This window comes from Leopardus geoffroyi, chromosome C1 (genome assembly GCF_018350155.1).
Source record: "Leopardus geoffroyi isolate Oge1 chromosome C1, O.geoffroyi_Oge1_pat1.0, whole genome shotgun sequence".
NCBI classification, from domain to species: Eukaryota; Metazoa; Chordata; class Mammalia; order Carnivora; family Felidae; genus Leopardus; species Leopardus geoffroyi.
This window is the reverse complement of record NC_059328.1, coordinates 126,310,283-126,325,451: the sequence shown is the minus strand read 5'-3', so window position 1 is coordinate 126,325,451 and position 15,169 is coordinate 126,310,283. Positions and strand designations below refer to the sequence as shown.

General features: G+C 41.1%; 1 protein-coding gene across 1 annotated transcript in view; it reads left to right on the top strand.

The window, feature by feature from the left end:
- TMEM163 (transmembrane protein 163) overlaps positions 1-15,169 on the top strand; it is a 240,666-nt gene that overhangs the window by 176,817 nt on the left and 48,680 nt on the right. Inside the window, exon 5 of the mRNA XM_045479622.1 lies at positions 14,927-15,023. Within this exon, the coding sequence (XP_045335578.1) occupies positions 14,927-15,023 (97 nt within the window). The remainder of the gene's footprint in view (positions 1-14,926; positions 15,024-15,169) is intronic.

Below are 15,169 nucleotides of genomic sequence, written 5' to 3'. Positions count from 1 at the left end.
GAATACAGGTCTTTCACCTCCTTGGTTAAATTTATTCCTAGCTGTTTTATTCTTTTTTGATGCAATTGTAAATGGGATTTTTTTCTTAATTTCTCTTTCTGCCACCTCATTATTAGTGTATAGAAATGCAACTGGGTGCCTGAGTGGCTCAATCAGTTAAGTGTCCAACTTCAGCTCAAGTCATGATGTCACGGTTTGTGGGTTTGAGCCCCGCGTTGGGCTCTGTACTGATAGCTCAGAGCCTGGAGCCTACTTCGGATTCTATGTCTTCCTCTCTCTCTGTCCCGCTCCTGCTCATAATCTGCCTGTCTCTCAGAAATAAACATTGGGACACCTGGGTGGCTCAGTTGGTTAAGCACTGAACTTTGGCTCGGGTCATGATCTCACGGTTCTTGGGTTCGTGCCCCACATCGGGCTCTGTGCTGACAGCTTGGAGCTTGGAACCTGCTTTGGATTCTGTGTCTCCCTCTCTCTCTCTCCCTCCCACGCTTGTACTCTGTGTCTCTCTCTGTCTCTCAAAAATAAATAAATGTTAAAGAAAATAAACATTAAAAAACGTTTTTAAAAAATGCAACAGATTTCTCTACTAATTTTGTATCCTACAACTTTACTGAACTCATTTCTAAGAGGTTTTGTTTGTTTTTTGGTGGAGTCTTTTAGGATTTCTTTATATAATATCGTGTGATCTGCAAATAATGATAGTTTCATTTTTTCTTACCAGTTTGGATGCCTTTTATTTCTTGTCTGATTGCTATGGATAGGACTTCTAGTACTATGTCGAATAAAAGTTGTGAGAATGGGCATCCTTGTCTTGCTTCTGATCTTAGAGGAAATGCTTTCAGCATTTCACCATTGAATATGTTAGCTGTAGGTTTGTTATATGTGGCTTTTATCATGTTGTGATATATTCCCTCTAAATCCACTTTATTGAATGTTTTTACCATGAATGGATATTGCATCTTGTCAAATGCTTTTTCTGTATCTATTGAGATAGTCATATGATTTTTATCCTTCACCTTCTTAATGTGGTATACCATACTGATTGATTTGTGTATACTGAATCACACTTGCATTCCTAGAATAAATCTCACTTGGTCATGGTGAATAATCCTTTTAATGCGTTGTGGAATTCAGTTTGCTAATATGTTGTTGAGGATTTTTGCATGTATGTTCATCAGAGATATTGACCTATAACTATTTATTTATTTATTTATTTATTTATTTATTTATTGTGTCTTTATCTGGTTTTGTTATCAGGGCAATGCTGACCTTGTAGAATGAATTTGAAAGCACTTCTTCCTCTTCTATTTTTTGGAATAGTTTGAGAAGGATAAGTATTAACTCTTCTTTTTTCACCCCTACTTCTTCAAAGCCTCTGTTCCTAATTCTTTTTTTTTTTAATTTTACTAAGTTTTTAATTTTAATTTCAGTATAGCTAATATACAGTGTTACATTAGTTTCAGGTGTACAAGCTATTAACTCTTCTTTAAATGTTTGGTAGAATTCACTTAGGAAGCCATCTGGTCCTGGACTTTTGTTTATTGGGAATTTTTGATTACTGATTCAATTTTGTTATTAGTAATTCATCTGTTTATGTTTTATATTTCTTCATGAATCTAATTTGCAAGATTGTATGTTTCTAGGAATTTATCCATTTCTTCTGGGTTGTCCAATTTATTGGCATATATTTTTTCATAGTATTGTATATAATCTTTTGTATCTCTGTAGTTTGGATTTTGAGTTCTCTTTGATTTCTGATTTTATTTATTTGAATCTTATTTTTTTTCTTTCTTTTTTTAAATTTATTTTTGAGGCAGAGAGTGTGAGAGTGGGGTAGGGGCAGAGAGAGGAAGACAGAGGATCCAAAGTGGACTCTGCGCTGACAGCAGAGAGCCTGACACGAGACTCAAATTCATACACCACGAGATCATGACCTGAGCTGAAGTTGGACACTCAGCTGACTGAGCCATCCCAGCACCCTTCTTTCTTTTTTCTTTTCTTTTCTTTTTTAAATGTTTATTTATTTTTGAGACAGAGAGAGACAGAACATGAGCAGGGAAGGGGGAGAGAGAGAGGGAGACACAGAATGTGAAGCAGGCTCCAGGCTCTGAGCTGTCAGCACACAGCCCGACGTGGGGATTGAACTCATGAACTGTGAGATCATGACCTGAGCCGAAGTCGGACACTTAACCGACTGAGCCACCCAGGTGCCCCTCTTTTTTTCTTGATGAATCTGGCTAAAGGTTTATCAATTTTGTTTATCTTTTCAAATAACTAGCTCTTGGTTTCATTTATTATTATTATTATTTTTTTTTTAGTTTTTATTTCTTTTTTTTCCATTCTGATCTTTATTATTTCCTTCTTTTTACTAACTTTGGGCTTTTCTAGTTCCTTTAGGCATAAAGTTCAATTGTTTATTTGAGACTTTTCTTGTTTTTTGGGGTAGGTCTGTATTGTTATAAACTTTCCTCTTAGAACTGCTTTTGCTGCGTCCCAAAGATTTTGAACCATTGTGTTTCTATTTTCAATTGTCTCTGGGTGTATTTTAAATTTCCCTTTTGATTTCTTTGTTGACCCATTGGTTGCTTGGTAGCATGTTTGTGGTTTTCTCCACTATGTTTGTGGTTTTCTCCACTTGTTTTCTTGTAATTGATTTCTAGTTTTATAACGTTTTGGCCAGAAAAGATGCTTGATATGATTTCAGTTTTCCTTAATTTATTGAGACTTGTTTTGTGGCCTAACATGTGACCTGTCCTGAATAGGGGCATGAACATATCCATGTGCAGCATTTCCACTTTTCCCTGAAGCAGGGCCCCACAGTGCTATGTCTTCACACTTTTGCTCATTAAGTCCACTCTGCATTGAGTGTCCTCCCTAGCCTTCCATTTTTTCCTGCTTGATGATTCTTGTCCATTCTTCTAGACCCAGCTCAAATGTCTCACTGCAGAGCAATCCTTCCTTCCCACTCTGTCCCCAGGTTGTATTTCACCACCTTACTCCATTTGTTCATTTTGTTCCTTGCCCATTTTCACATTCATAAATAATGACATCCTTTGATGATTTTCCTACATTTGTGCTCTCCGGTGGCTGTGAATAGATGACATTTTCCTTAGCCTCAGGACTTGGCATGTAGACCTTAAAATGTGAATGACTGAAGTACAAATCCCCTTCTAAAATGCAGTTACCTCTGGTGGAACAGTAGCTATAGCTGCGATTGGCTAACATTAGATGAGAACAAGAGTGAGACTTGGCATGTAAACCTGGGGAGTTGGAGGACTTTACTGGATAGAGAAATGATGCATTCATTTGTGGAGGATACTAAAGGCATGATGCATCTTTGCAAAATTTCCTACAGCAGACCCTGCTAGCCCACATAAATTTACCTGATTCTGATAAGTAGCTTCTGGGCTTGCCTTCCTCCCTTCCTCCCTTCCTTTCATCAAGAAAATATAGAGGATGGATGGATGGATGGATGGATGGATAGATATAAAGAGAATATATACAGAAAGCATGCATATATACATACATTGATGAACCTCTGTATTTTCAGTGCAGCCTTTAGAGATGCACTACCTGATGTGGTAGTCACTAACCATATGTGGCCATTTAAATTGTAATTAATAGAAAGTAATTGAAATGAAAATTTCATTTCTTCAGTTATTCTAGCAACATTTGAAGCACTCAATAGACACATATGGCTAGTGCAGAATAGAACACTCCACCATCACAGAAAATTCTATTGGACTGTGTTGCTATAGAATCTAATTCTTTTATAAATCCCTTGTGTTGACTTTTGTCCCTAACATTGAAGCTAGGAAAAAAAGTCCTGTGTAAATGAGATTTTACTTGGGTGGGTTCTAGTCAGCTTGTATATTCATACGGATATGAACAAAGGGTTGTTTGTTGAGGGAGGTGGTTATGTGTGAGTTGGTGGTTACATGCTGAGGCTGATCTTACCAGGGGAAGGTAAGGACCATTTGCCTAGAGAGCTCTGGTTTGAGGGAACATTCCTCATCCAAGCCACTTCCCTTCACATCACAACCTGTTCACAGTGCAGCACATGGATGGAAGGTAGAGAAGAGAGATGGGAATGTGGGTAGGAAAGGAGATGGGGTCTAGAGTTTTAGGAGAATCAAGGGTAAGAGGAAGATGGTGATCTTGAGGCAAATGTTTGGCATAGCCATTATAGAGAATGAGAAATGGCTGATAAGCATTCATTGCTCACTTTCTCCTTCCCTTTATCCTGCCTCTAAATGGACTTTGTGGCTTTATTTAAAATGGAAGAATACATGGAGTGAGAGAGGACCTAGAATAAAATAACACAGATATTGTGCCTCTCTAAGTACTTGTGTGTATGCTCATCACTTGACAGTCTTTTATTTTTCATTACTTCACATTTGAATGATGGCCCAGATTACAAGTGCTTTGGGCACCAGGGTGAAAGATGATAAATAAAACATTGACAATTTAAGCTGTGGACTGAACTGATTAATTACCAGGGCTACTGTGTTTTAGGGCTTTTGTAAATTAGGGGATGACTAGACAAAACTTCTTCTGTTTGGCTGTTTGGGTCTCATGGAAAATAACTTAGGATTGGTATAAGACTTATGCTTTATTAATGTGAACCACAGACCAGCAAACCAACAATTGATAAGGGACAAGACTTTCAACCTGACATCTTTTTGGATGTGAGGGTATCTGTCAGTAGGTTTTGCCGTTATGATTTCAGAGGCAAGAAAATGAATGCTTACTGCAAGGTTATTCATAGAATTACAGTGCCGTGCACAGTGAGCAGTTTGTCGCCTTTAGCAGAAGAAAAGGAGATGTCCAGTGGCTTTAATCATTTCTCTAGATTTTACTCGTCTTCTTTCAGACATTAAATGTGTCCTGGGTAAGACTAATACAGACTCTGTCTTGACTGTGCATCAGAAACACCAGAAGGGCTTAAAACACAGATCACTGGCTGCCGTCCCCAGAGTTTCTGATTCAGCAGATCTGGGGTGGACTCAAGAATTTGCTCTCCTAACAAGTTCCCAGGTGATGCTGGTGCTGCTGATCTGTAGACCACTCTTTGACACCCAGTAGTCCTGGTTAAATTCAACTTCAGTATGTGTTCATTTGGGGGATTATGTTGATGGGGACAATGCTTTTGCCTCTTTCTGAATCATTATGTTTTTCACCTCTGGGGTTTGGGCAGGAGGGAGAAGGAATCTGTGTTCATTCCAGTGACCTGGCTGCCCAGTGCTGTCAGGCCCATGGACACATTGCCCTTTACTTGCCAGGCCAGCCTCTCCAGGTAAAGGCCAGGATGTGCTGATGGGGCAGTTACCCACCATTGCTCCCCCTTCTGCCTCCTCCCAAAGCAGGAAGCAGCATACACTTGCAGAAAGAAGCAGCCATATAGTGTTGGCTCCTGACCCAAATCTTCCCTGCATCCTGGAGGCCACAGCTCTCCCAGGGTAGTGGAGTTGTGAGGATGTGACATGGATGCCAAGAACCTTCTAGTGGCCAGGTGGTTGACTGATGCTGGCCTCTGGGAGGGAGTCAGGAGACTGAGTTGTATTTGAGTGGACTTCAAACTCCTTGGGTGATACTGGGCAAGCCCCCTAATCCTTGACTTTCCTATTTTGACCACTTGTGTTTATGAAACACACTTCTTTCCTTCTCAGACTGAAAAATAGCAGAATAACAGAAACTCAGATCTGGTGAGTGGCCTCCAGGGAATTTATGAGCTGATGTGCAGAACTCTGAGTGCCTGAGGACAAAGCTGCTATGTAAACACAATATATTATTAATAAAATGTTAAAAAATAGCATCACACTCTGTGCTAATAATAGCTGGTTTAGGCTGTGAGAGCAACTTTGACACGCAAGCTCCTAGCACTGTTTAAGGAAGGGTGACTGTGGTTTTTGAATTTGCAACACATTTAAAACAGGATGAAAATAGGGCTTTAAAACATTTTTAAGTGTATTCACAGGTATGTTTGTGTAGAAAATATGATTATACTTTGGTAAAATTCAACATTAATAAACCAAACCATCAATTTCTTTTGATTTCCATTACATTTCAGAGTGGGTTTACAATGTGAGCTATTCCATAGGCATTTTGGCTAAGGTATTAAGAGTGTCTTTCCCCTTCACGTATGTGTGAGTAAGTAGTTGATGTCCCTTAAACTCCATGTGGGAACACTTAGAAATCAGTTCCTGATTACTTAATCGGTTAGTGACTACATCCATTCTACAGATGCATATGGGGCACCTGCTATGTGCTCCTGTAGACACTGAGCTATAAAAATATGGTTCTTGGAAAAACAGAATATGACATCGGAAGATGGCAGCTTAGGAGGATGCTGGGCTCACCGCGTCCTGCGGATCACTTAGATTCCACCCACACCTGCCTAAATAACCCAGAAAACCACCAGAAGACTAGCAGAACGGATTCTCCAGAGCCAAGTGTAGACTAGAAGCCCACAGAAGAGGGTAGGAAGGGTGGAGAGACGGTGCGCGCTGCACGGACTAGCGGGAGGGAGCCAGGGCAGAGGGGCAGCCCGCCGGCAAAGCAGAGCCCCCGAATCTGGCTTGCAAAAGTGGAGAGGCCGGATGGAGTGTGTTCTGACAGTGAGCGGGACTTAACATCTGGAAGGTTATAAGTTAACAGCTCCGCTCGGAAAGCGGGAGGGCTGGAGGACACTGAGAGGGAGAGTTGTTGAGCCCCGGACAGCAGAGCGCAGCTTGGCTGGGAACAAAGGCGCTCGCCAGCGCCATCTCCCTTGCCCATCCCCCAGCCAAAATCCCAAAGGGAACCAGTTCCTGTCAGGGAACTTGCTTGCACCTTGCAAACACCCAACGCTGTGCTTCTGCGGAGCCATCCCTGTGGCAGGTCTGACTCCCTCCCGGTGCTGCAGGGCCCCTCCCAAAGCAGATCTCCGAAGGAAAAGCGAGCTGAGCCTGCCCCTCCCAACCCAGTGCACCTTGCCGATCCACCCCAGCTAATATGCCAGATCCCCAGCACCACAAGCCTGGCAGTGTGCAAGTAGCCCAGACGGGCCACACCACCCCACAGTGAATCCCGCCCCTAGAAGAGGGGAAGAGAAGGCACACACCAGTCTGACTGTGGCCCCAGCGGTGGGCTGGGGGCAGACATCAGGTCTGACTGCAGCCCCGCCCACCAACACAAGTTATTCAAGACAGCACAGGAGAAGTGCCCTGCAGTTCCGCACCACTCCAGGGACTATCCAAAATGACAAAACGGAAGAATTCCCCTCAAAAAAACCTCCAGGAAATAACCACAGCTAACAAACTGATCAAAAACGATTTAAACAATATAACAGAAAGTGAATTTAGAATAATAGTCATAAAATTAATCACTGGGCTTGGAAACAGTATAAAGGACAGCAGAGAATCTATTGCTACAGAGATCAAGGGACTAAGGAACAGCCAGGAGGAGCTAAAAAATGCTATTAATGAGCTGCAAAATAAAATGGAGATGACCACAGCTCGGATTGAAGAGGCAGAGGAGAGAATAGGTGAACTAGAAGATAAAATTATGGAAAAAGAAGAAGCTGAGAAAAAGAGATAAAAAAATCCAGGAGTATGAGGGGAAAATTAGAGAACTAAGTGATGCACTAAAGAGAAATAATACACGCATAATTGGTATTCCAGAGGAGGAAGAGACAGGGAAAGGTGCTGAAGGGGTACTTGAAGAAATAATAGCTGAGAACTTCCCTGATCTGGGGAAGGAAAAAGGCATTGAAATCCAAGAGGCACAGAGAACTCCCTTCAGACGTAACTTGAATTGATCTTCTGCACAACATATCATAGTGAAACTGGGAAAATACAAAGATAAAGAGAAAATTCTGAAAGCAGCTAGGGATAAACGTGCTCTAATATATAAGGGAGACCAATAAGACTAGTGACGGATCTCTCTACTGAAACTTGGCAGGCCAGAATGGAATGGCAGGAAATCTTCAATGTGATGAACAGAAAAAATATGCAGCCGAGAATCCTCTATCCAGCAAATCTGTCATTTAGAATAGAAGGAGAGATAAAGGTCTTCCCAAACAAACAAAAACTGAAGGAATTCATCACCACTAAACCAGCCCTACAAGAGATCCTAAGGGGGATCCTGTGAGACAAAGTACCAGAGACATCGCTACAAGCATGAAACCTACAGACATCACAATGACTCTAAACCCATATCTTTCTATAATAACACTGAATGTAAATGGACTAAATGCTCCAGCCAAAAGACATAGGATATCAGAATAGAAAAAAAAAAACAAGACCCATCTATTTGCTGTCTACAAGAGACTCATTTTAGACCTGAGGACACTTTCAGATTGAAAGTGAGGGGATGGAGAACTATCTATCATGCTACTGGAAGTCAAAAGAAAGCTGGAGTAGCCATACTTATATCAGACAAACTAGACTTTAAATTAAAGGCTGTAACAAGAGATGAAGAAGAGCATTATATAATAATTACCGGGTCTATCCATTAAGAAGAACTAACAATTATAAATGTCTATGTGCCGAATACCGGAGCCCCCAAATATATAAAACAATTACTCATAAACATAAGCAACCTTATTGATAAGAATGTGGTAATTGCAGGGGACTTTAATACCCCACTTACAACAATAGATAGATCATCTAGACACATGGTCAGTAAAGAAACAAGGGCCCTGAATGATACATTGGATCAGATGGACTTGACAGATATATTTAGAACTCTGCATCCCAAAGCAACAGAATATACTTTCTTCTCGAATGCACATGGAACATTCTCCAAGATAGATCACATACTGGGTCACAAAACAGCCCTTCATAAGTATACAAGAATTGAGATCATACCATGCATACTTTTGGACCACAATGCTATGAAGCTTGAAATCAACCACAGGAAAAAGTCTGGAAAACCTCCAAAAGCATGGAGGTTAAAGAACACCCTAGTAAAGAATGAATGGGCCAACCAGGCAATTAGAGAAAAAATCAAAAAATACATGGAAACAAATGAAAATGAAAATACAACAATCCAAACGCCTTGGGATGCAGCGAAGGCAGTCCTGAGAGGAAAATACATTGCAATCCAGGCCTATCTCAAGAAAGAAGAAAAATCGCAAATACAAAATCTAACAGCACACCTAAAGGAACTAGAAGCAGAGCAGCAAAGACACCCCAAACCCAGCCCAAGAATAGAAATAAAGATCAGAGCAAAAATAAACAATATAGAGTCTAAAAAAATGTAGAGCAGATCCATGAAACCAAGAGTTGGTTTTTTGAAAAAATAAACAAAATTGATAAACCTCTAGCCAGGCTTCTCAAAAAGAAAAGGGAGATGACCCAGATAGATAAAATCATGAATGAAAGTGGAATTATTGCAACCAATCCCTCAGAAATACAAGCAGTTATTAGGGAATACTATGAAAAATTCTATGCCAACAAACTGGACAACCTGGAAGAAATGGACAAATTCCTAAACACCCACGCACTTCCAAAACTCAAACTGGAGAAAATAGAAAGCTTGAACAGACCCATAACCAGCGAGGAAATTGAATCAGTTATCAAAAATTTCCCAACAAATAAGAGTCCAGGACCAGATGGCTTCCCTGGGGAATTCTATCAGACATTTAAAGCAGAGATAGTACCTATCCTTCTCAAGCTATTCCAAAAAATAGAAAGGGAAAGAAAAATTCCAGACTCATTCTATGAAGCCAGTATTACTTTGATTCCTAAACCAGACAGAGACCCAGTAAAAAAAAGAGAACTACAGGCCAATATCCCTGATGAATATGGATGCAAAAATTCTCAATAAGATACTAGCAAATCGAATTCAACAGCATATAAAAAGAATTATTCACCATGATCAAGTGGGATTCATTCCTGGGATGCAGGGCTGGTTCAACATTCGCAAATCAATCAATGTGATACATCACATTAATAAAAGAAAAGATAAGAACCATATGGTCCTATCAATTGATGCAGAAAAAGCATTTGACAAAATTCAGCATCCTTTCTTAATAAAACCCTCGAGAAAGTCGGGATAGAAGGAACATACTTAAACATCATAAAAGCCATTTATGAAAAGCCCATGGCTAATATCATCCTCAATGGGGAAAAACTGAGAGCTTTCCCCCTGAGATCAGGAACACGACAGGGATGTCCACTCTCACTGCTATTGTTTAACATAGTGTTGGAAGTGCTAGCATCAGCAATCAGACAACAAAAGGAAATCAAAGGCATCAAAATTGGCAAAGATGAAGTCAAGCTTTCGCTTTTTGCAGATGACATATTATACATGGAAAATCTGATAGACTCCACCAAAAGTCTGTTAGAACTGATACATGAATTCAGCAAAGTTGCAGGATACAAAATCAATGTACAGAAATCAGTGGCATTCTTATACACTAATACTGAAGCAACAGAAAGACAAATAAAGAAACTGATCCCATTCACAATCGCACCAAGAAACATAAAATACCTAGGAATAAATCTAACCAAAGATGTAAAAGATCTGTATGCTGAGAACTATAGAAAGCTTATGAAGGAAATTGAAGAAGATATAAAGAAATGGAAAAACATTCCGTGCTCATGGATTGGAAGAATAAATATTGTTAAAATGTCAATACTACCCAAAGCAATCTACACATTCAATGCAATCCCAATCAAAATTGCACCAGCTTTCTTCTCGAAGCTGGAACAAGCAATCCTAAAATTCATATGGAACCACTAAAGGCCCCGAATAGCCAAAGTAATTTTGAAGAAGAAGACCAAAGCAGGAGGCATCACAATCCCAGACTTTAGCCTCTACTACAAAGCTGTCCTCATCAAGACAGCATGGTATTGGCACAAAAACAGACACATAGACCAATGGAATAGAATAGAAACCCCAGAACTAGACCCACAAAAGTATGGCCAACTAATCTTTGACAAAGCAGGAAAGAATATCCAATGGAAAAAAGACAGTCTCTTTAACAAATGGTGCTGGGAGAACTGGACAGCAACATGCAGAAGGTTGAAACTAGACCCCTTTCTCACACCATTCACAAAAATAAACTCAAAATGGATAAAGGACCTGAATGTGAGACAGTAAACCATCAAAACCCTAGAGGAGAAAGCAGGAAAAGACCTCTCTGACCTCAGCCGCAGCAATTTCTTACTTGACACATCCCCAAAGGCAAGGGAATTAAAAGCAAAAATGAAATATTGGGACCTCATGAAGATAAAAAGCTTCTGCATAGCAAAGGAAACAATCAACAAAACTAAAAGGCAACCAACGGAATGGGAAAAGACATTTACAAATGACATATCGGACAAAGGGCTAGTATCCAAATCTATAAAGAGCTCACCAAACTCCACACCCAAAAAACAAATAATCCATTGAAGAAATGGGCAGAAAACATGAATAGACACTTCTCTAAGAAAGACATCCAGATGGCCAACAGGCACATGAAAAGATGCTCAACGTCGCTCCTCATCAGGGAAATACAAATCAAAACCACACTCAGATACCACCCCACGCCAGTCAGAGTGGCTAAAATGAACAAATCAGAAGACTATAGATGCTGGAGAGGATGTGGAGTAACGGGAACCCTCTTGCACTGTTGGGGGGAATGCAAACTGGTGTAGCCACTCTGGAAAACAGTGTGGAGTTTCCTCAAAAAATTAAAAATAGACCTACCCTATGACCCAGCAGTAGCACTCCTAGGAATTTACCCAAGGGATACAGGAGTACTGATGCATAGGGGCACTTGTACCCCAATGTTTATAGCAGCACTCTCAACAATAGCCAAATTGTGGAAAGAGCCTAAGTGTCCATCAACTGATGAATGGATAAAGAAATTGTGGTTTATATACACAGTGGAGTACTACATGGCAATGAGAAAGAATGAAATATGGCCCTTTGTAGCAACGTGGATGGAACTGGAGGAAGTTATGCTAAGTGAAATAAGCCATACAGAGAAAGACAGATACCATATGTTTTCACTCTTATCTGGATCCTGAGAAACTTAACAGAAGACCATGGGGGGGGGGGAGGAAGGAAAAAAAAAAGAGGTTAGAGTGGGAGAGAGCGAAAGCATAAGAGACTCTTAAAAACTGAGAACAAACTGAGGGTTGATGGGGGGTGGGAGGGAAGGGAGGGTAGGTGATGGGTATTGAAGAGGGCATCTTTTGGGATGAGCACTGGGTGTTGTATGGAAGCCAATTTGACAGTAAATTTCATATATTAAAAAAAAATAAAAATATGGTTCTTGCCCTTAGGGGATTTGTAGTGAAATTTTGATTAAAGATATATAAGCAAGATATTATGTAAGGCGACCATCACATCCTTTACCTCTTGTCTCCTTAAGAAATGTAAACAAAATTCAAATCCACTTTTTTGTGCATTGCAGTCATGTGTCTGCAGTCATCTGGAGAAAATAGGTTCCTGTAGCATTACTGTTGCCTGTCAGCTAGAAGCTCAGACATTTGTTTCTTCTCCCACCCCCTACTCCAGAGAAGTATGGAGATGAAAACTTCCTGAAGATGTAATAAACTGTCTGTAGAAGTTCTAGCACCTAAGTGGTGGCTGGCCTATTTGTGCCTCAGGGAGAGAAAGCTGCTCAGTAAAAAGATACACTACACATCCCTTAGGGATCATTAGACCTGTTCCCTCCTCACCAGCTGGGACGACGGCTCCCTCCTTGCCTTCTGTCCAGGGAGTTGTGGTTTTCTACACCACAGTGGAAGCTCCCTAAGGACAGGGCCTCTCCTGGGTTTAGGTGCAGGACTCTCAGCCCCAGTGCGTGTGGGAATTACTAGGGAGCTTTCAAAAAAACGTAGATGTCTGGGTTCACCCCCAGAGATTCTGGTACAGTTGGAGTGGTCTCTGAGCAGCTGTTGAAAAAACAAACAAACAAACAAACAAACAAACCATCCCAGACGAGTACAGCATGCCCTTGGGTTGAGAAGCACTGAGTTGGTGGTTAAATTTATCTGAAAGGGTGAATCACAGAGAGTCTCTCTTGTAGACACTCAGGAATTTTTTTGAATGGGGAAAAGCACATCACAAAATTTATATTGGAGCCCTACCCTGACTTTAGGCTCTTTTCCTATAATGGGACTACTCACAGTCTTTGCAGAGAGGAGTGGTTATTTCAAGTGCTGGTCACAGCTGGCCTATAGCAGTCTTCCCTGTGGGCATAGCTAGGTCTCAGGGGCCAGAGCATTGGGGGCATTGATTCCCCGAGCCCTGGGATTCATTGGTCTTGCTCCAGTATCTTGTCACTAAAGACCCTCTATTAAATGGGCCTCATTCCCTCACGATACCTCTCTTGGCTGCAGCCTCTTTTGCCCCATAGTCCTGCCAGGACTGGGTTACCAGCCCCAGGCTCAATGCCTCAAATCAGTGTTCTTCCCTCCTGCCACTGCATCAGTGAATACTTATTGCCTGAAGTGTCTTTTCTCTATCTTGAGCATGTGTTCTCTCCCCCAGGCTCATTATGAGGATGTATGGCACCGGGGGCAGCTCACCCATTTGATTCATAGGGCCAGATCCTCTTTTGCTCGATTCTGTACCAGGATCCCCAACCCATTCATTGCTTTTCCTACAATCTCTATATTTTGTGTTTTGCACCAGTCTGCAATGATCCCTTCTTCCTGTCTGTGTTTTTGAAAGACTAAAACCTACAACTAGAGTGTGCATTAGAAGCCTACTGAGTGAGCTCCAAGCAACCTTGTTTACCTGCTTATTTCTGACTTTTAGGTTTTGGGGACCATGTCTGTCCACAGGCTCATTAGGATTCTAAGCAAGTGTTACTTCAATGTTAGGTGGGCAATTTGAGGCCGTTCTGTTAATCCAGAGAAGGGACTCCAAGATGGACGAAGAAAAACGGTTTTATTTGATAGCTCAGGGGAAAGGGTTGAGGAGGCTGCCAAGTGATGGAGGCATCAGGTTGGGATAGAAATGATTTAAGGCTAACTGTAGTCATTCACTTTTTCCTCTTTTTTTCGTTTTCATTTCATGTTTTGACTCTTGTATTATTATCATCAAGTCCTCCTGTTTACTTTCCATTTTCATCTTTGTTTCTCTTACAAGTTGTTGTGTCTGATTTGCCAGAGAGAGCTCCTATGTCCTGAGCCCTCACAGACTTCTTACCAGCCCCCACCCCATTCCCCTGGCTGTACATCCTCTGGTTTTCCCCTTGACCTCATCCCTAACTTGCTCCTGCCTCCTCCTGTGGTGCCTTGGTTGATCTCATCCTGCCTTCTCTCCTCTCCTCTCCTTTTTAAAGAGTTCTACTCCCCTTTGGCATAAATGCTCTATCTTTTGTTGTTACTAATAATTCTTCTTTTTTATCTTTGGGAAAATACAATAGTGTCTATCATGCCATATCAGAAAGAGATAGCCAGAGTAGACTTTGCCTTTGTTTAAGCCAACATCGATGGGTTATTTTTTGATGCTCATTTCATCTTCAGGAGGGAAATTTTATTCCCATTTTACAGGTGAGGATATAAAGACTAAAAGTAGTTCAGTAGGTTAGCCAAGAGAAAACATGGTAAATGGTAAAACTTGGGATGTCTCATGCCAGAGCCTTCACTCTGCTGTTAAACACCGAACCTTCCAGCTGGAAGAGGACCAACGTGTTGTGTTGCTGGGCCTGAGGGATGGATTTAACGGTCTTGAAGTTCCTCCCATGTTGGCACTCATGGGATGCTCTGCAATTATGTAGGATAGTGAGCCCTTTTTCCATGGGGTTGATTTTGCTGATAACACTCTAAATTATATTCTCCTGGAGATGATTCAGTAACAATTCTGAGACTATGGACAGTCATGGTGGGAGTGTGGCAAATTATGGTTGGGTACCAGTGCCTTTTGTGTTGTGTTACTGCATGAATCAGCAGAGTGGACTTCTCACAGTTAAGATTCTCAATGTTTTGTTTCTTTACAGAGCCTGTGTCATCTTGGGGGTGATCTTCCTTCTGTCATCCATATGCATAGTGGTCAAAGCCATCCATGACCTCTCAACTAGGCTGCTCCCAGAAGTGGTAAGGTCCTTCTTCCTTAACAATTTTTCCTGGAGGTACCAGCCTCCTATGTTACCTCTTACAAAGGATTTACTGGGGAAAGTTGGGCAGGTGGAGAGAGAATAAACAATGTTTTAGGAGTGTAGAAGAATTCATTGAAGAATGTG